General features: G+C 44.3%; 1 protein-coding gene across 1 annotated transcript in view; it reads right to left on the reverse strand.

The window, feature by feature from the left end:
* maptb (microtubule-associated protein tau b) overlaps nucleotides 1-22,734 on the reverse strand; it is a 78,203-nt gene extending 55,469 nt beyond the window's left edge. Inside the window, exons 1-2 of the mRNA XM_072249248.1 lie at nucleotides 22,712-22,734; nucleotides 7,666-7,776 (exon numbers count right to left, since the gene is read on the reverse strand). Coding sequence (XP_072105349.1) covers nucleotides 7,666-7,747 — 82 coding nt within the window. The 5' untranslated portion in view covers nucleotides 7,748-7,776; nucleotides 22,712-22,734. The remainder of the gene's footprint in view (nucleotides 1-7,665; nucleotides 7,777-22,711) is intronic.
* Between the last annotated feature and the right edge of the window lie 364 nt (nucleotides 22,735-23,098).

Below are 23,098 nucleotides of genomic sequence, written 5' to 3' on the forward strand. Positions count from 1 at the left end.
CAAGTGCCATTACATAGAAGGCACGGCAGCACCTCTATTTCCTTAGAAGTTTGCAAGGATTCAGCATGACATTTAAAACTTTGACAAACTTCTATAGATGTGCGGTGGCGAGTATATTGACTGGCTGCTGGTGTGGAAACACCAATGTCCTTGAATGGAAAATCCTACAAAAAGTAGTGGATATGGCCCAATCCATTACAGATAAAGCCCTCCCCACCATTGAGCACATCTACACGGAGAGTTGTTGTGGGAAAGCAGTGTCCATCATCAGGAACCCCCACCACCCAGATCATGCCCTCTTCTTGCTGCTGCCATCAGAAAGAAGGTACAGGAGCCTCAGGACTCCGGACTCCGGACTCCGGGATCAGGAACAGTCATTACACCTCATCCAACAGGCTCTTAAACCAGAGGGGATAACTTCACTCAACTTTACTTGCTCCGTCAGTGAAATGTTCCCACATCCTATGGACTCACTTTCAAGGACTCTTCATCTCATGTTCTTGATAGTTATTGCTTATATATTTATTATTATTTCTTTCTTTTTGTATTTGCATAGTTTGTAGTCTTTTGTACACTGGTTGAATGCCCAAGTTGGGCAGTCTTTTATTGATTCTACTGTGATCATTACAGAGAGTCACACTTTATTGACTCTGCCTCTCGTCGCTTCTCCCGTCCACCTACACTCTGTCCGCCAGAGAAAGCAGGATCTCCCAGTGGCCACACATTTTAATTCCACATCCCATTCCCATTCTGACATGTCTATCTACGGCCTCCTCTACTGTAAAGATGAAGCCACACTCAGGTTGGAGGAACAACACCTTATATTCCATCTGGGTAGCCTCCAACCTGATGGCATGAACATTGACTTCTCTAACTTCCGCTAATGTCCCACCTCCCCCTCGTACCCCATCCGTTATTTATATACACACATTCTTTTTCTTGCTCTCCTTTTTTTCCCCTCTGACTATACCCCTTGCCCATCCTCTGGGTTCCCCCCCTTCCCCTTTTCCTTCTCCCGGACCTCCTATCCCATGATCCTCTCGTATCCCTTTTGCCAATCACCTGTCCAGCTCTTGGCTCCATCCCTCCCCCTCCTGTCTTCTCCTATCATTTTGGATCTCCCCCTCCCCCTCTCAAATCTCTTACTAGCTCTTCTTTCAGTTAGTCCTGACGAAGGGTCTTGGCCCAAAACGTCGACTGTACCTCTTCCTAGAGATGCTGCCTGGCCTGCTGCGTTCACCAGTAACTTTGATGTGTGTTGCTTGAATTTCCAGCATCTGCAGATTTCCTCGTGTTTGATGCACAGTGTTGAATCTGAAGGTGGAGAGTAGCTACCCATGGCACTACAGCAGATGATTCACCAAATGGATTGTCTCAAATAAACACTTCACTATTTACGGAACACAGTGGTTGACTGCAGGGTTTCCTACAGCAGGGAACAACAACACTTCAGACGTCCTCCCTTTGTGTACGGACGACTTGCTTCTGCTCTGGTTCTAGACTGGTGAAGCCGGTATGGGAGTTGCAGACTCCACAGGTGGGACAGGAGGTGCATGACCTGTGAAGTGGTGCATTCCTTCCTCTGTTTATGCAGGGCTTTACGTGCCGCAAGTGCAAGGCCTGAGGATCTCACTCCCATCCTGAATGCTTCTTCTCTACTCTGAGCGGGTATGGAGTTAGCAGGAATTTTACGCATGTTTAAGGACACTTTTCCTCCCTCTTGCTGGTAGCTTCATAGCTTGACTGAGCTTGGAATAGAGTGTCTATTTTAGGAGTCTGGTGTCACACAAATGATGTCACTTGCTCAAAAGAGGCAACTAAGTGTAACTAGGGCCTTGGTGTTGGCTTGGGAGCGAATACCAATGCTTTGCTGATCCTTCATGTTGGAAAATGCATGGTCGTGCACTTTGGTAGTAGAAATAAATTTTCTAAATGGGGAGAAAATCCAGGAATCTGAGATGCAGAGGGACTTGGGAGTCCTTGTGCAGAACACCCTGAAGGTTAGTTTGCAGGCTGAGTCGGTGGTGAGGAAGGCAAATGCCATGTTGGCATTCATTTCAAGAGGTCTAGAATACAAGATCAAGGATGAGATGCTGAGGCTTTTTAAGGCACTGGTGAGGCCTCACCTTGAGTATTGTGAACAGCTTTGGACCCCTCATCTTAGAAAAAGTGTGCTGGCATTGGAGAGGGTCCAGAGGAGGTTCACAAGGATGATTCCAGGAATGAAAGGGTTATCATACGAGGAATGTTTGATATCTCTGGGTCTGTACTCGCTGGAATTCAGAAGGATGGGGGGGGGGCGCGGAATCTCACTGAAACCTTTTGAATGTTGAAAAGCCTAGGCAGAGTAGATGTGGAAAGGATGTTTCCCATGGTGGGATCGTCTAGGACAAGAGGGCACAGCCTCAGAATAGAGGGGTGCCCTTTCAAAGCAGAGATGCAGAGACATTTCTTTAGCCAAAGGGTGGTGAATTTGTGGAATTTGTTTCCACATTCAGTCGTGGAGGCCAGGTTGTTGGGTGTATTTAAAGCAGAGATTGATAGGTTCTTGATTGGACATGGCATCAAAGGTTACGGGGAGAAGGCCGGGAACTGGGGTTGAGAAGGAGATAGAAAAAAAGGATCAGCCATGATAGAATTGTGGAGCAGACTCGATGGGTCAGATGGACTAATTCTGCTCCTACGTCTTATGGGCCCTCCCATTACAGTCCTGCTACCAGCCCGTTGTCTGTTCACTTAACATAACACTATCCTTCTGCTGACACTGTCCTCACATCTTGCTTTCCGCCGCTTTGTATCATTTGAAACCTCCTTCAGTAATGTGGATTGCATATCCTTGAGGTCTCTATACTGGTCGGAAGCAACTCACAGTTACAGCTGGCCAACTTACAACTGACCCTCTATCCAAACTGTTTTCTTTTAGTTACCCCATTCTCCACGCATGCTAATAGAACTCGTATGCTGAACATAGTTCCTCTACCCCAACTAATACACCCCAGAGACAGGAGCTTTTACCTGGTGCAGAAGCTTTTTATATGGCACCTTCTAGGAATCCAAGTATACCCGATCTGCTGGTTCTCCTTTACCACACTAATTGTAACATTCCTTTCACAAACCCACATTGATGCTGCTTAGATTTATTACGCCCAGGTACAGCTTTTCGAATAATGGACTCCAACACTCTCCCGTGGACAGAGGTCAGTGTGACTGTCACTTCCTGCTTCTCTACTTTCCTGAAACGGATGTTATATTAACCACTGTCCAACCCATAGGGACCTTTCCAGAATCCGACAGTTTTTGTAAGATCACAAAAAATGCATTCACCACCTCTCCAGCCATTTATTCTAAGACCTCAGGAGTTTGCTGAATAATTTTCTTCCAGTGATGTTGACTGTTTTAGAATGTCTCCCTCTTTTTCCTCCTGGGTTTTCTATTTCTAGAAAGTCTTTATCATCTTCTACCATGGAAACAGATTTTTTAAAAAGTTTGTTCAAAGTCTCTGCCATTTTCTTTATTTCCCATCAATTTCCATACACTTCATTTAATAGACCAATATTTACTTTAGCATCCCTTTTTCATCTCTGTTCTACTAGTTATTGCTCGTTTACTCAGAGAAACAAATAGAAAGAAAATAGATTATCCTTCGCTTATTTTCTCAATCTTGGTTACCACTAAACTTCACAAAGCTGCACATTTTAACATAAATAAACAGAGAATTCTGGAAACACTCAGCATCTGTGGAAAGAGAAAGAGGGTTAACTTTTCAGACCCAAGATCCTATGTGAGAACTGGGAAAAAGAGAAAGCTCTTTCCCAGTTCTGATGAGGCATCTTGGATCCAAGCCGTTAACTCTATTTCTTTTCACACAGATGCCATCTGACCTGCAGCATTTCAGATTTTATTTCAGGATTTAGTTTTTAAAAATTTCTATCCTTGATTTCCTTAGTCACAAATGGATCATTCCTCTCTTGGAGTCATTACTTCTCGATGGAATTTATCTCTATCGAGAATTAGGAAATATCTCCATGATATCTTTTACTACACATCTACCATCTTAACTGTTAATCTATTTTCACATTTTAGCCAACTTTATCTGCCTGCTTTTAATTTTAAAACACTAATTTCCCAAGATTCTGCAATCTATGTCACGATCATTCACCCCCCAAGGATGCTTACCGTGAAATCATGAATGAATCCTGTTCTCAGATTAGTTTCACAATCTATTGTTCTGAGAAGCAGCCCTGAAAATCCCTACTAATTCATCTTCAAGATTACCATGACCAATTTGATTTGTCTGATCTATAAGGATTAAATTTGCCTACAGATATAGCAGAGACTTTGGTAAAATCCCTGCTACATCTACATTTATATTCTATTCTACAATGTTGATACTGTTGCATTGATCTTCTTACAAATCCTCATTAAGATTAAAAGCCTTAAAATTTGTCTTTTCACCATTTTCCCCACTCTGATTCTATTTACAGCTACGCTCAAATGTAGCACTCCTGCAAAATGTGTGATCAATCCACGTCTGTTACATGATGACACACAAGCAATTATCAACAGCCCAGCCCTAGCAGGGTGAAGAAACTAGAGTGTGCAGATGCTGGAATCTGGAGCAACACAGATGCTGCCTAATCTGCTGAGTTACTCCAGATTTACACGTGCTATTCCAGTCCCTTGAAAGCTGAGTTATTACTCCAACCCTCTTTCAACCCTCCTCAATGCATCAATGCTCCTCACTTCCCACAAATCTCCTCCTGGGATTGAATGAATCTACAGAAAATGGTTCAATCTTCATTGCTTCCACTCCTGTACCAAGGTCATCCCAGCATCAATATTTGCATTTACAGCAGCTAAGCTCTAAGCTTTATTAAGCCATTTGCTGAAGCATACGAGAATTAGCCCTTCGCTTAGCAAAGAAGATATCCTCCACAAGTCCACTCACTCTGCGCACCACAACGCCCTTGAAAATCCTGGACTGCCTCCCACGTCTCAAGCACAGTATTTCTCATTAAGGTAGGCACTACTGATGAAATTTGTCAATGCCTTTGCTATCTGAGGAAACAAGTGCAGGAAGATCAAGATCTCAAACCCAGCATAAGATAAGATTCATGAACATCTGGCAACATTGATCCCTGTCCTCCTGTACAGTTCATAGTTAAACCAGGCATCTCACAGCTCTGCAGCAATACCATTAATGTTTCCAAATAATCCTCCAAATCCACTTCAGGATTAGACAACCCCATCAACAGCAACTCTATTCCCAACTCTCACAAGAGATTACAAGGTGGACAGGGAAAACTATTTTTAAAAAACGTTCTCAAAGTCTCCTTGAAAATGTGTAACATCTCTCAAGTTAGGACAGCTCAAGAGAGAAGAACACCTTAGAAGGCACTCAGCCTTCCTCTGGCCAGAGTTTCAGGAGACGCAGCAGGAAGTGGAGGGGATACAGAATATCCTGGTCACCCATCACCTCAAGCAACAGCTGCCCATTATTTCCCTCCCATTCCATAGCCTATCCCATTCCCTGTTTATCACATTTGCTGTAGGTTGCTGCAGTAAATGTGTATTAACTCAAGTCTTGATTTTTTTGGAGGGGGGGGGATAAACATGAGACTTCATTCCTCTGCTTCACCAAATTCCAACCGTGGCACTCCACTGAAGTATCCTTGGTGAAATGCAGAAACTGTGCTCACACACACTGTACTTTAGAAAGAAACCACTAATTTTGGAACCCTCCGTTGACAGTAATTACTAGATAACAGTTCCAATTAACTGAAAAACAGCTAATGGCAGGCAACTTGGTTACCACTAACACTGCAAGCTAGAACATCAAAGTTACAATTATTATTGCAAAGCATAAAGTAAACATCAGTATCAGCAGATCCCTTTCATTTCAATTCCCACATCACTAAATTCCCAACCTCTGTTAAAATGCATTTCAGTAAAATGTATTGCAGCTTTCCAAAGGAACTCGGTCCTTGCACAGATCTTGTGGACAATCTCCCCACTCTAGGAGCCCTGAGGTGCCTGTCTCAGTGTCCTCAACACCTGTATCCTACTGCTGCTGTTCTTCACCAAGTTGTCCAGAAACTCTGATCCCTGGGAACACTCTCCCACACCCTTCCTACACTGCAGCATCCACCCATGAAGTGGCAGCACTCCTGTCAGGGTACTGCTTGCATTGCAGTATGCTGCTTCTAGAGTTGGCTGCAGAGATCCCACCTGCAGGGCTAACTGCTGGCAGCTGCAAGAAATCTCAAAAGATCAATAGAGAAAGCTGCAGTGAGACAGAGACTATGTAAGGTTATCTAACATTACTGCTCTGTGAAATCTGCAACTAACAATCTTCATCCTCTGGATCTTAAACAAGCTGTTAGGCTGCTCCACAATGCAGTTTAACATCATTAAATCAACTTTTAGACCCTGGGGCTTGATGGGTGACTATAAGTCCCTAATAAAGTTAACGTATTCCATAAAAGTTTCTGGAGTCATACAGAGTCCACAATGATATTTGCCATGTGGAATTCATACCCATCTAACATTAATCCCAGTCTTACCTCTTCCCACATTCTCACCAACACACTGGGGCAATTGACAGTGATCCATTAACCCACCAGTTCACATGGCTTTGGGATGCGGGGGGGGGAGCGCAGGAATCTGGAGCACCAAAAAGAAGACCCGTGCCGTTATAAGGAGAATGTGTAAACTTCACACAGACAACACCCGAGGTCAGGACAGAACCAGGATCCCGGCGCTCTGAGACAGTGGCATCTTGGAATGGTTGATAACAAAAAAAAACCCTTTATATTACTAAAGATCGACAGAAGCTAACTGATGGACTAATGGACTCCCAACCGTGAATATTCAACCTCAATCAAGCCTTTGGATGGATGAATGCAGATCTTGGCTTAATGAATGCAGTGGTGATGGGCGGTGGTAACAAAGGAATTCACAGTACAAAACCGCCCTTACAGCCAGCTCCATGCAGAGACGCTGTTTACTCCATCCTCAGTCTATACAAACACATAATCAATGGGCAGCTTCACGGGTTTCAATCAATGACAAACAACAATCAAAGGGCGAGATGGGGAATTAACTCCTTGCACGCTGCTCCTCATTTTCTGAGCTCTTCACAAATACTGATGTTGCCCGGGTCTCTTCCCGGAGTTGGGGTGCGGGTAGCTGGCGGCTGTCACGGTGCCTGACGAACATGCTACCGACAACCCTTTGTCTGCGCTCCGCACCGAGCATTCATGTGAGCACTAAAGGAACCGGGGCGCTTCCCATCCTGGTGGTACGGGTGATGGTGGTGGTGAGGAGGTGGGGGGAGGCTGCTGCGCTTCCTCAATGTGGCGATGGAGCGGACTGGACACCACCTCCCTCCCCAGCCATCGCCAGTGGGAACCGGCAGCGAGTACGGTTTACTGTGTGGACGGACGGTGCAGGAACTCAGGGCGGGGCGGGTTCACGGTGCTGATGTGGGAGCAGGTGCGGGATCGCGTGCACGGTGCAGGAACTCGCCGATGGAAGCTGCCACGATGAGCGAGCGACTCCACCCACACGATGGGCAAGCGGCGGCCGCAGAAATGCGGCAAACCCGCAGTCACCGGGCGGACCCGCTGCTTTACTGGAAAATTCGGCGCCCTTTCCCACACTGACCTTTCACCACCGGTTCATCCAGGGGTGCGACTACCCCGCCCGCGTTCTCCGCTTCAGCCCGCTGACTGTCCGCCGTCTCCATCGCCGCTACTGCTGCTCGCTCACCACCGGCTGGGGGACGGAGGAGAGAGGCGCTATACCGGGGTCCTCATCTTACTGCGGATGACGGATCTCCGCTCCGCGGCTGCGACGCAGACTCGCCGCGCACACGCCCCTCGCGTGCGCAGCCCCGAGCGGGAGGGGCCGGGACCACCCCACTACCCCACTACCCCACTACCCCGCACCGAGACCCACCATTCACTGCCCCGCCCGGACACTCTCCCCATACCAGGACCTTTCACACCCACAGACCCCGGGGCTTCAGCTCTCCTTCCTGATGTTACTGGTGAGTGCTGATCGACAGCGCTGTCCACGACACACCGTGTGCAACCCTCAGCCTAGATCTGTCAGCAATGGATGGAGGAAGACTATGGGCATCACCCGGGTGGGATAGAGACGCAGACCAGCAGTGTATTGCTCGGAGAGCCCTGCCCGTGGAATAGGGAATTTCTACTGTGAATAAGGGATGTTGTTCCACATAAATTAGGGTAGTTGTGCACACAGACTGAGGTACAATTTTACACATACACACACACTTCCACATAGAGTTACTGTTAAAATACGCACAATGAAGTCATGGAGTAATAGAGAACAAAAATAGACCTTTGCCCCACCATGTCTACACTGTCATTATATCTACCTAATCACCACCTCAGCAGGCAACCCATTCCTACTCCATCTACCCTCCATGTGAAAATCTCTCAGATCCGCTCTAAACTTCCAATCTCTCATCTTAAACCTATGCAACACACATAAAAAATCGTTAGTCCTGACGAAGGGTCTCGGCCCGAAACGTCGACTGTACCTCTTCCTAGAGATGCTACCCGGCCTGCTGCATTCACCAGCAATTTTGATGTGTGTTGCTTGAAATTCCAGCATCTGCAGATTGCCTCGTGTTTGCGATCTTAAAACTATACTCACTTGTCTTAGACACTTCTACCATGGGGAAAAATATAATCTATTCTCCCTCGTAATTCTGTACACATCTCTCCAGTCCCTCAACCTTCTCTGCTTCAGTCCAGACTTTCATAACTGTCATGCTGAGGTAACTGTCTGGAGAAACTCTGCACCCTCCCCAGTGCAGAAAAGAACTACACGGAAAACTCCAGGTATGCCCTAACCAGAAGTTCATAAAGTTGTGACATAAAATCTGAGCTCATATATTCTATGCTCTGACTAACAAGTGTACCTTCTTCACCGTCTACCTGTGCTGCCATTTTCATGGATCTATCGACTTGTACATCTCTTCGTGCTCTCTCTTGGACCCTACCGTTTACAGTGTATGTCCTACCCTGCCTTGACCTCCCAAAGTGCATCATTTGTCAGGATATTAATTTAACACTGTTCTGCCCAACCTTCCAACTAACCAATATACTGCTGTAGTCCTAGACAACCTATGACACCATTAATTGTTTTATCATCTGTATTCCCTTCATATTCACATCAAAGATCCCAGCACTAATTCTTTGGCACACTTCTGGTCACAGACCTCCCATCAGAAAATCAACCCTTCACCATCAGCTCTGCCTCCTACTGCCATGCCAATGTTGGATCTAATTTGCCATCTACCCAGCATCCTATGATCTCTAACCTTTTGCACCAGTCTACCATGCAGGACCATATCAAAGGTCTTTTTGAAGTCCATATAGACAACATTAATATGCTTAGTTAACTCCTCTAAAAATTAAATCTAGTTTGTGTAGCAGGAATTACGGAAAGCAAAGCAATGCTGACTGTCCCTGCCATTCCAAGTGAAGGTGAATCCAGTGCTTGAGATCTTCCCCCAATAATTTCCGTATCACTGATGTAAGACTCGCCATCATGTAGTTTCCTGGCTTAACCCTGTTGTTCTTCTTAAATAAAGAATAACATTTGCTGTCATCCAGTACCTCACCTGTGGCTGATGAGGATACTGAAATGTCTGTTCCTTGCCTTTGCACACATGTCCCAACTGAGGTGGTGTTAACAAAGACCTTTTCTAAGGACAGAGTTGGCAATGGGAATACCTGTTTCAGGACACAATGTAACTTGCCGAATTAACTTGACTAAATGTAACCAGGGCCTCATTGTTGACCTGGAAATTATGTTTGAAAGTTTGGCAAGGCAGCTTTGGTGGTATTTTTCCACCATACCGGCTGGAAGTAGGTCAGGACTCAGAAGTACAAAAGGTGCAAAGATCACTGCTGTTTGTTATACCATGAGATTTATGCCTGGTCAGAGATCTTGATCTTCAGCCACACTTTTCCCTCAATTGGCCAAAGGCTGTGCTGGCAAATTGAAGGTGGTGACAGATTTCATCACTGATGTCTGCCTTTGATGTAGGGTGGCTCCTGAGATATGGGAAGTGGTCAGTGTTTATCAGGGTCTCACTGTGAACCTTTATTATCAGAGGGAAGTGTGGTGCAGCAAGGGAAGACTTGCAGAAGGCCTACGCTTTGTGGATGTTGAGCACATTTACAAGGAGCACAGTCACAGGAAAACCGCATCCATCATTAAGGACCGCTGCCATACAGGCCATGCTCTCTTCTCGCTGCTGCCATCAGGAAGGAAGTCAAAGACCCACACCACCAGGTTCAGGAACAGTTGTTACTCTTCAATCAACAGTCTCTTGAACCAAAGGGGATAACTTCAATCACCCACCACTGAACTGATTCCACAATCTATGAACTCACTTTTAAGGACCTCCAACTCATGTTCTCAATATTCGTTGCTTACTTATTTATTTACTTTTTGTATTTATGCAGTTTCTTGTCTTTTGCACATTGGTTGTTTGTCCGTCTCTATTGTGTGCATTTTTTCATTGATTCTATTGTGTTTCTTTATATTCAATGCAAATGCCCACAAGAAAACGAATCTTAGGGTTGTACATGGTGACATATATGTACTTTGATAATAAGTTTACTCTGAGCTCTTTGAACGTTGAGTGTCAGGCTCATCACTTCAATGAAACCATTGACAATGGCATGGAGCTCTGAGCACGATCATACACAGGTGCTCTCTCTATGCTGCACTTTGATCACCGAGGTTTGGGTGACTCTGGACAAACAGTTTCACGTTAGTTCTGAAGATTTGCATTTTTCTTGGAGTCTTCACATGCTGAAAATTGTGTCTACTGTGCTTTTAGATCTGCGGAATCCACACTGTGATGCAGGGAGCAGCACATCCAGCCACTGAGAGAAGGTGGATGAAGGAGGCTTTGGCAATGACTTTCTCCTGGCAGCAATGGCAGATAAGGGACAGGAACCTGAGCGAGGATATCATCAGAGACCAGCCACACTGCTTGCAGAAAGTGAGGTGCCACAATAAGAGTAGTCGATAGTGGTAACCAGGTAAGTGACTGGTTTTCTTTCTATCTCTACTGCTCAGTCAAGCATTTAAAATTGAGGCACGTTAGTGGGTGCAAGATCAGTACTTCTTTAATACACTCATTCAACTATTAAATAACACTATTGAATTACAATGGACGGATGGGAAGGTGATAGGTTATGGATGCAACATGAGGGGATTGGTGGACTCCATTTGGTAACAGTGACCATCATTGCAGTCAGTGTTAGGTCAGGGTAAATGAGCTGGAGTCTGAGGTCCAAACACTGTGACACATCAGGGAGGAGGAGAATTACCAGGATACAGTATTCTAGGACTTTTCAATAGGTCAAACCATAAATGAGGAAATATCTAGGGCACGTTTGAAGGGAACTGCAATTATCATGGGAGATTTTAATCAACGTTATAATTGGCTGAACCAAACTGGTAAGGCTAGAAGAAAAAATTATGGAAAATGTCAAGGATTGCTTCCTAAGAGAGTATGTTATGGAACTTATCTGGGAACAGGCTGTTTTAGATTTGGTTTTATGCAATAAGGATGGATTAATAAGTGAATTTGTGGTTAAAGATACCGGAGGTGGTAGTGACCACGATATGATAGAATTTCAAATGCAGTTTCAGGATTGAATGATCTTTCAAGAATCAATAGATTCTGGCATTGTACTGGATGACTGGAAAGTTGCAAATGTTACTCCGCTATTTAAGAAGGGTGGGAGGCAGCAGAAAGGAAACTATAGACCTGTTAGCCTGACATCAGTGGCTGGGAAGTTGTTGGAATTGATTGTTAGGGATGAGATTACAGAGTACCTGGAGGCACATGACAAGATAGACCAAAGCCAGCATGCTTTCCAGCTTGGCTGGCACCAGGGCAGGAATGGATTCTTAGTATTCCTGGATTTCAGTGCTTTAAAAGGGATAGAGAGGGGGGAAAAGGGGAGGAGGGGTGGCATTACTGGTCAGGGATACTATTACAGCTACAGAAAGGGTGGGTAATGTAGCAGGATCCTCTTTTGAATCAGTATGGGTGGAAGTCAGGAACAGGAAGGGAGCAGTTACTCTATTGGGGGTATTCTGTAGGCCCCCTGGTAGCAGCAGAGATACAGAAGAGCAGATTGGGAGGCAGATTTCAGAAAGGTGCAAACATAACAGGGTTGTTATCATGGGTGACTTTAACTTCCCTAATATTGATTGGCACCTGATTAGTTCCAAGGGTTTAGATGGGGAAGAATTTGTTAAGTGTGTCCAGGACGGACTCCTGTCACAGTATGTGGACAGGCTGACCAGGGGGAATGCCATTCTAGATCTAGTACTAGGTAATGACCTGGGTCGGGTCACAGGTCTCTCAGTGGGTGAGCATCTGGGGGACAGTGACCACTGCTCCCTGGCCTTTAGCATTATCATGGAAAAGGATAGAATCAAAGAGGACAGGAAAATTTTTAATTGGGAAAAGGCAAATTATGAGGCTATAAGGCTAGAACTTGCGGGTGTGAATTGGGATGATGTTTTTGCAGGGAAATGTACTATGCACATGTGGTCGATGTTTAGAGATCTCTTGTGGGATGTAAGGGATAAATTTGTCCTGGTGAGGAAGATAAAGAATGGTAGGGTGAAGGAACCATGGGTGACAAGTGAGGTGGAAAATCTAGTCAGGTGGAAGAAGGCAGCATACATGAGGTTTAGGAAGCAAGGATCAGATGGGTCTATTGAGGAATATAGGGAAGCAAGAAAGAAGCTTAAGAAGGGGCTGAGAAGAGCAAGAAGGGGGCATGAGAAGGCCTTGGCAAGTAGGGTAAAGGAAAACCCCAAGGCATTCTTCAATTATGTGAAGAAAAAAAGGATGACAGGAGTGAAGGTAGGACCGATTAGAGATAAAGGTGGGAAGATGTGCCTGGAGGCTGTGGAAGTGAGCAAGGTCCTCAATGAATACTTCTCTTCGGTATTCACCAATGAGAGGGAACTTGATGATGGTGAGGACAATATGAGTGAGGTTGATGTTCTGGAGCATGCTGATATTAAGGGAGAGGAGGTGTTGGAGTTGTTAAAATACATTAGGACAGATAAGTCCCCAGGGCCTGACGGAATATTCCCCAGGCTGCTCCATGAGGCGAGAGAAGAGATTGCTGAGCCTCTGGCTAGGATCTTTATGTCCTCGTGGTCCACGGGAATGGTACCGGAGGATTGGAGGGAGGCGAATGTTGTTCCCTTGTTCTAAAAAGGTAGTAGGGATAGTCCGAGTAATTATAGACTGGTGAGCCTTACGTCTGTGGTGGGAAAGCTGTTGGAAAAAATTCTTCGAGGTAGGATCTATAGGCATTTAGAGAATCATGGTCTGATCAGGGACAGTCAGCATGGCTTTGTGAAGGGCAGATCATGTCTAACAAGCCTGATAGAGTTCTTTGAGGAGGTGACCAGGCATATAGATGAGGGTAGTGCAGTGGATGTGATCTATATGGATTTTAGTAAGGCATTTGACAAGGTTCCACACGGTAGGCTATTCAGAAAGTTAGAAGACATGGGATCCAGGGAAGTTTGGCCAGGTGGATTCAGAATTGGCTTGCCTGCAGAAGGCAGAGGGTAGTGGTGGAGGGAGTACATTCAGATTGGAGGATTGTGACTAGTGGTGTCCCAGAAGGATCTGTTCTGGGACCTCTACTTTTCGTGATTTTTATTAACGACCTGGATGTGGGGGTAGAAGGGTGGGTTGGCAAGTTTGCAGACGACACAAAGGTTGGTGGTGTTGTAGATAGTGTAGAGGATTGTCAAAGATTGCAGAGAGACATTGATAGGATGCAGAAGTGGGCTGAGAAGTAGCAGATGGAGTTCAACCCGGAGAAGTGTGAGGTGGTACACTTTGGAAGGACAAACTCCAAGGCAGAGTACAAAGTAAATGGCAGGATACTTGGTAGTGTGGAGGAGCAGAGGGATCTCGGGGTACATGTCCACAGATCCCTGAAAGTTGCCTCACAGGTGGATAGGGTAGTTAAGAAAGCTTATGGGGTGTTAGCTCTCATAAGTCGAGGGATAGAGTTTAAGAGTCACGATGTAATGATGCAGCTCTATAAAACTCTGGTTAGGCCACACTTGGAGTACTGTGTCCAGTTCTGGTCACCTCACTATAGGAAGGATGTGGAAGCATTGGAAAGGGTACAGAGGAGATTTACCAGGATGCTGCCTGGTTTAGAGAGTATGCATTATGATCAGAGATTAAGGGAGCTAGGGCTTTACTCTTTGGAGAGAAGGAGGATGAAAGGAGACATGATAGAGGTGTACAAGATAATAAGAGGAATAGATAGAGTGGATAGCCAGCGCCTCTTCCCCAGGGCACCACTGCTCAATACAAGAGGACGTGGCTTTAAGGTAAGGGGTGGGAAGTTCAAGGGCGATATTAGAGGAAGGTTTTTTACTCAGAGAGTGGTTGGTGCGTGGAATGCACTGCCTGAGTCAGTGGTGGAGGCAGATACAATAGTGAAGTTTAAGAGACTACTAGACAGGTATATAGAGGAATTTAAAGTGGGGGGTTATATGGGAGGCAGGGTTTGAGGGTCGGCACAACATTGTGGGCCGAAGGGCCTGTACTGTGCTGTACTATTCTATGTTCTATGTTCCTGAAAGGAAAATCCTGCCTGAATAACCTACTGCAATTTTTGAGGAAATTACAAGCAGGGTAGACAAAGGAAATGCAGTAGGCATGGTGTACTTGGGTTTTCAGAAGGTCTTTGACAAGGTGCCGCACATGAGGCTGCTTAGCAAGATAAGAGCCCATGGAACTACAGGAGAGTTACTAGCATGGATGGGGCATTGGCTGATCAGCAGAAAACAGAGAGAGGGAATAAAGGTTACCAGTGGAGTTCCACAGGGGTCGGTGTTCGGACTGCTGCTTTTTATGACGTATGTCAACGATTTGGACTATGATATTAATGGATTTGTGGCTAAATTTGCAGATGATACAAAGATAAGTAGGAGAGCAGGTAATGTTGAGGAAACAGAGAGCCTGCAGAGAGACTTAGACAGTTTAGGGAAATGGGAAAAGAAATGGCAAGCGAAATACAATATTGGAAAGTGTATGGTCATGCACTTTGGTGGAAGAAATAAATAGGCAGAACTATTATTATGCAGAGATGCAAAGGGGCTTGGGAGTCCTTGTGCAGGATACCCTTCAGGTTAACCTCCAGGTTGAGTCAGTTGTGAAGAAGGCGAATGCAATGTTGACATTCATTTCTAAAGGTATAGAATATAAGAGCAGGGATGTGATGTTGAGGCTCTATAAGGCACTCGTGAGATCACACTTGGAGTATTGTGTGCAGTTTTGGGCTCCTTATTTTAGAAAGGATATACTGACATTGGAGAGGGTTCAGAGAAGATTCACGAGAATGATTCCAGGAATGAGAGGGTTACCGTATGAGGAACGTCTGGCAGCTCTTGGGCTGTATTCCCTGGAGTTAAGGAGAATGAGGGGAGATCTCATATAAACATTCCGAATGTTAAAAGGCCTGAATAGATTAGATATGGCAAAGTTATTTCCCATGGTGGGGGATTCTAGGACAAGAGGACACGACCTCAGGATTGAAGGACGTCCATTTAGAACAGAGATGCGGAGAAATTACTTCAGTCAGAGGGTGGTAAATCTGTGGAACTTGTTGCCACGAGCAGCTGTGGAGGCCAAGTCATTGGGTGCATTTAAGGCAGAGATAGATAGGTTCTTGATTAGCCAGGACAACAGAGGGTATGGGGAGAAGGCAGGGGAGTGGGAATGACTGGAAGAATTGGATCAGCCCATGATTGAATGGTGGAGCAGACTCGATGGGCTGAATGGCCTACTTCTGCTCCTATGTTTTATGGTCTTATGAACACTGTCGGTCCATAACCAGTGACTTCAATCTAAATAAGGACAATTCTAATGGTATGTGGGCTGGGTTGTCTAAGGTGGACTGGGTAGATGGGCCAGTAAAGGGACGATGGCAAGTATTCAAACAGCTGGTCTGTAATGCTCAAGAAGAGTTTATCCCAATCACAAAGAGAGATTGTATGAAAAAAGAGACACAATCCGTAGTTAATAAAGAACCTCAAGAGCAAAGTTACATTGAAAACAAGGGTGTACAATGGCATGGGCTGGAGGTAGAGCAGAGGACTGGATGTTTTTAGGATCCAGCAGCAGAAAACCCAAAAAAAAACTGTTGAAGGGAGAAAATTAATTTTAAGAGAAAAGTTGTATAAAAACATTTAGTTAGGGGTTCTTTGGGTATATGTAAGAAGCGGGTGACTAAGGTAAATGTGGAGAAAAAGGCTGGTGAATAAATAACATTAAACAAAAAAATGACAATTTGCTTTTTACATCAGTTTTCACCGTAGGTAATATCCCTAAGATATCAAACAAGCTAATTTCAACAATGTGATAGAACTTAGGAAAATTACAATTACAAGCAATGAAGAATTGTAGAAGCTCAGGGTATAGGAGGACAAGTCGTCAGGACGTGATGGATTGCATGCTACATTGGTGCAGAGGTAGAAAATTTCATAACTCACTAAACTCCAGGAGCATACCAGAAGTTTGGAAAATAGCCATTGTGATTCCTGGCTGAAGACATGGTGCAGGAGGGAGGGCTTCAAACTTATAGATAATTGGGCAGTTTTCCAGGGAAGGTGGACCTGTTCTGGCGGGACGGTCTACTTCTGAACTGGAGGGGACAAATATTCTTGCAGGTAGATTTGCTAGAGAGGCTCCGGTAGATTTAAACTAGATACAAGAGGGGAGGCGAACCAGAGTGTAGAAACAGATGTAGGGGAGAAGGAAGAAAAAGAAAATAGTAAAGTTGTTTGCAATATTAGTGATAAACAGAAAGTAAGAGGTGGAAAATTTCTTAAATGCATTTATTTTAATGTGAGGAGCATTATAAGAAAGGTGGATGAGCTTAGAGCATAGAATGATACCTGGAAGTATGATGTTGTAGCTATTAGTGAAACATGGTTGCAGGAGGGGTGTGATTGGCAACTAAATATTCCTGGATTTCATTGCTTCAGGTGTGATAGAATCGGATGGACAAGAGGGGGAGGCGTTGCATTGCTTGTCAGAGAAAATATTACAGCAGTGCTCTGGCAGGATAGATTAGAGGGCTCATCTAGGGAGGCTATTTGGGTGGAATTGAGGAATGGGAAAGGTGTAGTAACACTTATAGGGGTGTATTATAGACCACCTAATGGGGAGCGAGAAGTGGAGGAACAAATTTGTAAGGAGATAGCAGATATTTGTAGTAAGCACAAGGTTGTGATTGTGGGAGATTTAAATTTTCCACACATAGACTGGGAAGCCCATTCTGTAAAAGGGCTGGATGGTTTGGAGTTTGTAAAATGTGTGCAGGATAGTTTTTTTGCAGCAATACATAGAGGTACCAACTAGAGAAGGGGCAGTGTTGGATCTCCTGCTAGGGAATGAGATAGGTCAGGTGATGGAAGTATGTGTTGGGGAGCACTTCGGGTCCAGTGATCACAATGCCATTAGTTTCAATATAATTATGGAGAAGGATAGGTCTGGACCCAGAGTTGAGATTTTTGATTGGAGAAAGGCTAACTTTGAGGAGATGCAAAAGGATTTAGAAGGAGTGGATTGGGGCAAATTGTTTTATGGGAAGGATGTAATAGAGAAATGGAGGTCATTTAAAGGTGAAATTTTGAGGGTACAGAATCTTTATGTTCCTGTTAGGTTGAAGGGAAAGGTTAAAAGTTTGAGAAAGCCATGGTTTTCAAGGGATATTGGAAACTTGGTTCGGAAAAAGAGAGATATCTACAATAAATATAGGCAGCATGGAGTAAATTAGGTGCTCGAGAAATATAAAGAATGTAAAAAGAACCTTAAGAAAGAAATTAGAAAAGCTAAAAGAAGATATGAAGTTGCTTTGGCAAATAAGATGAAAATAAATCCAAAGGGTTTCTACAGTTATATTAATAGCAAAAGGATAGTGAGGGATGAAATTGGTCCCTTAGAGAATCAGAGTGGACGGCTATGTATGGAACCAAAAGAGATGGGGGAGATTTTGAACAATTTCTTTTCTTCGGTATTCACTAAGGAGAAGGATATTGAATTGTGTAAGGTAAGGGAAACACGTAGGGAAGTTATGGAAATTATGATGATCAAAGAAGAGGAAGTACTGGTGCTTTTAAGGAATATAAAAGTGGATAAGTCTCCGGGTCCTGACAGGATATTCCCTAGGACCTTGAGGGAAATTAGTGTAGAAATAGCAGGGGTTCTGACAGAAATATTTCAAATGTCATTAGAAATGGGGATGGTGCTGGAGGATTGGCGTATTGCTCATGTTGTTCCATTGTTTAAAAAGGGTTCTAAGAGTAAACCTAGCAATTATCAGCCTGTGAGTTTAATGTCAGTGGTGGGTAAATTGATGGAAAGTATTCTTAGAGATGGTATATATAATCATCTGGATAAACAGGGTCTGATTAGGAACAGTCAACATGGATTTGTGTGTGGAAGGTCATGTTTGACATACCTTATTGAATTTTTTGAAGTGGTTACTAGGAAAGTTGACAAGGGTAAGGCGGTAGATGTTGTCTATATGGACTTCAGTAAGACCTTTGACAAGGTTCCACACGGAAGGTTAGTTAGAAAGGTTCAAGCGTTAGGTATTAATATTGAAGTAGTAAAATGGATTCAGCAGTGGCTGGATGGGAGACGCCAGAGAGTAGTGGTGGATAACTGTTTATCAGATTGGAGGCCAGTGACTAGTGGTGTGCCTCAGGGATCTGTACTGGGTCCAATGTTGTTTGTCATATACATTAATGATCTGGATGATGGGGTGGTAAATTGGATTAGTAAGTATGCAGATGATACTAAGATAGGTGGCGTTGTGGATAATGAGGTAGGTTTTCAAAGCTCTGCAGAGAGATTTATGCCAGTTAGAAGAGTGGGCTGAAAGATGGCAGATGGAGTTTAATGCTGATAAATGTGAGATGCTACATTTTGGTAGGACTAATCAAAATAGGATATACATGATAAATGGTAGGGCATTGAAGAACGCAGTAGAACAGAGGGATCTAGGAATAATGGTACATAGTTCCCTGAAGGTGGAATCTCATGTGGATAGGGTGGTGAAGAAAGCTTTTGGTATGCTGGCCTTTATAAATCAGAGCATTGAGTATAGGAGTTGCGATGTAATGTTAAAATTGTACAAGGCATTGGTAAGGCCAAATTTGGAGTATTGCGTACAGTTCTGGTCACCAAATTATAGGAAAGATGTCAACAAAATAGAAAGAGTACAAAAAAGATTTACTAGAATGTTACCTGCATTTCAGCACCTAAGTTACTGAGAAAGGTTGAACAAGTTAGGTCTTCATTCTTTGGAGCGTAGAAGGTTGAGGGGGAACTTAATAGAGGTATTTAAAATTATGAGGGGGATTGATAGAGTTGACGTGGATAGGCTTTTTCCATTGAGAGTGGGGGAGATTCAAACAAGGGGACATGAGTTGAGAGTTAAAGGGCAAAAGTTTAGGCGTAACATGAGGGGGAACTTCTTTACTCAGAGAGTGGTAGCTGTGTGGAATGAGCTTCCAGCAGAAGTGGTAGAGGCAGGTTCGATGTTGTCATTTAAAGTTAAATTGGATAGATATATGGACAGGAAAGGAATGGAGGGTTATGGGCTGAGTGCAGGTCGGTGGGACTAGGTGAGAGTAAGCGTTTGGCATGGAAGAGATGGCGTGTTTCCATGCTGTAATTGTTATATGATTATATATGGGCTCCCTTGTTCAAAAAATGGGACAAGACAGAAGACGGAATGACTGACCAGTTAGTTTAACTGCTATGCTGGCAAGATGCTAGAGTTAATAATCATAGATGAAATTGATAATCATTCAGGAAAGCTGAATATAATTCAACCTACTCAACATGGTTTTATGAAAGGTACATCATATTTAACAATTTTGTTTGAATTTTTTGAGGATGTAACAGTGTTGATAAAGGGAACCTGGAGATGTAGTGCATTTAGAATTCCAAAAGGCATTTGATAAGGTGACACATGAGAGGCTAGTGCATAAATTAAAAGCCCATGTTATTGGAGGAAGTGTGTTAGCATGGATTGAAAATTGGCTGTCTCATAGAAAACAGAGGTAGAATGAATTGGCCCTTTTCAGAATGCAAGGATGTAACTAATAGAGTACCATAGGGGTCAGTTCCAGACTCACAGTTGTTCACTAATTACACATATGACCTGGAGGAAGGGACACCATGTAAGTTTTCCAAATTTGCTGATGATATGAAGATAGGTGGAAAAGCATATTATAATAAGAATACTGTACTGTAATTCTGCAGTAGGATATAGGTGGATAGATTGAGTGGGCAACAGATTGGCAAATGGAGCTTAATATGGAGAAGCAGGAGGTTGAGAAAAGGAATCAAAAGGCATATCATTATTGATCTGGAGTAAGTGAAGTACAGAGTACATTTTATTTATTTATTTATTTAGTTTGTGATACAACGCAGAACAGGCCCTTTGAGCCACGGCGCCTTCGACCCTCGCCTAATCACGGGACAATTTACAATGACCAGTTAACCAACCCACTGGTACGCCTTTGGACTGTGGGAGGAAACTGGAGCACCCAGAAGAAACCCATGCATTCCATGGGGAGGACGTACAGACTCCTTACAGAGGACACTGGAGAGGTACCCTTCACATTCACATGCAGAGGTTATGTTGCAATTGTACAAGATATTGGTGAGGCCTCATCTGTAATTATAGTTACAGTTTTGGTCCCTTTAGCTAAGAAAAAATAGTAACATTGGAGGCAGTACAAAGGAGATTGACCAGGCCAATTCCTAGGATAAGAGGGTTGCCCTACCAAGAGAGACTAAATAGTTAGCATCTGTAGCTTCTTGAAGTTGTGAAGAATGAGAACTTATTCAAACATACAAAATGGTAAGAGTCCTTGACAGGGTAGATGTTGGGATGTATTCACTAGTGGAAGAGTCTTGAGCAAGGAAGTATAACTACAAGATAGGAGTCAGTCATTTAAAGCTGTGATATATGGAGATTTCTTCTAGCTTAGGGTGGCGAATCTGTGAATCTCTGAAATTCTCTGGCCCAAGCTGGATCATGATAAGTGGCTAAAGTGGAGATGGATAAATACTTGATTGAGAAGTCAAGAGGTATGAAGAAATGGCAGAGAAGAAGAAGCCAGCATAGCTCGTCCATGACCATATTAAATGGTGGGGCAAGCTTGAAGGGCCAATGGTCTGCTCCTGCTGTGATCCTCTTGTTCTTTTCTATTCTGTGGTTACCACAGTCTGGCTTGTCTCCTTTCTTGAAGACGGTCATAATTATGTCATCCCTGAGGTACCATGGTATATTCTCCTCTTCACAAACGTGAGTTCCTCAAGGTTCTTCTGGATACCATCTGCTCTGGAGTCTTTTTGTTAAAGTTGTGATACTGGACTTACAGGTGAGGAGATCTTGAATTTTTTTTCCAATGGATGGTGACTGCCTCTCTATTCCTGCTGTGTCATCTTTATTCTTGTTCTCAGTGGGGTGAAGTTTGGGGTGCTTGGGCAGTTTATCGGCCCTGACAGCTATGTGCATGTCAAAAGTAGTCACCAGGTTGCTGGATGTCCCGTGGTCTCACTCCCTCCATCTGTTCTTTGGGTCTTGCGTTTGGACTTCTGCCTTCAGCTACCCATGGAGTTGTCACCCGAGTTGTGAGTTGTCATTGATTTTCCAATGCAAGAGCCCCTAATGATTGTGATTAATTGGATCTGCAATCTCCTGGTCATTCATTCCTTCATATATGTATGTGTCTGTATGTACTTATATATAAAAAATGTGTGTGTCCTCACACACACAGGCTGTTACATAAACTGACCCTCACTGTGGGACAGTATCCTGGCAGTTAAAGTTACATTAAATGCTTCACACTGTATAAAATTCCACTGACAGTGCAGTACAGATACAGTCACAGCACTGTCAGTTCCACAGTCACTGAATCAAACCTGTGTTCAGATCCACAGACACCTGTCCCCCAGTGGGGTAAATTTCTACAAACACTGTCCCCCAAGGGGGTGAAGGTTCACAGAGACTGTCTCCCAGTGGGGTAAAGTTCCACAGACGTCACAGAAGAACAAACTCACACACACAAACATACACTCACCGTTTGCATGGACCGTCCCTCACTGGGACACAGTTCCACAAGTATGTATTTCTCATCGTCTCACCGTATTAGCTAATTGGGTTTCCATGTATTACCTTGTCCATCTTCCATCCTCCAGTTGCTGGGTACATTCCTTCTACCATAGTTACACAAGCACAGGGGGAGGCTGGTGGGGAAGTCCCCAGTACTATATATATCCTACTGTATATATAACCTTATCACTGCCTTGTTGTGGAGTCCTGGTCCCACCCACTGTCAGCCCACAGGGCCTTGCCGTTCACCTGAGGGGTTGGTGCCCAGTTTACTGCAAGGACGAGGTAGCTTGACCCCCAGCTGGTGCACACTTGGCACCGGCTGAGTAACGACACACTCTGAATCTGGCCTGCTAAGGGAGATGGCTTTATTTGTGCTACCCACTGCACTGCCCGCTTCTGTACAGCTTTAAAAACAAAACTGATCTGAGCAAACGGCAGGTAGTACTCACTCTGCGAGATAAGGCTTGGAGTGGGACCCTTGTGGAGCAAGAGCTTTCAGCAGGAGAAGGCCGCACAGTCAGACAGGCAAGGGGCTGGCAGTGCCGGGTAAGTGTCAGTGTAGAGCTGTGCCAAGCATTAGATAAGTATCTATTCTTGGCAGGGTTTGATTACAGGGAACAGGCCAGAGCTGCTGTCAGGTTGGATTTCAGGAGCAGAACTGTGTAAAGGCTGTCATGTTAAGGCAGCCAGTGGATAACAGCCCGAGGCAGTAGCAGAGGATTGGAATATGCAGATTCTGCTGCTGAGTGTCTGAGACTGCCCACAGCTCAGAGCCTGTGTATTCAGAGCCCTGCTGCCAGCCATTGAGGACACCAGGCTGCTCTGCTTGTTCCTGG

The sequence above is a fragment of the Mobula birostris genome, chromosome X (assembly GCF_030028105.1).
Source record: "Mobula birostris isolate sMobBir1 chromosome X, sMobBir1.hap1, whole genome shotgun sequence".
Lineage (NCBI taxonomy): Eukaryota > Metazoa > Chordata > Chondrichthyes > Myliobatiformes > Myliobatidae > Mobula > Mobula birostris.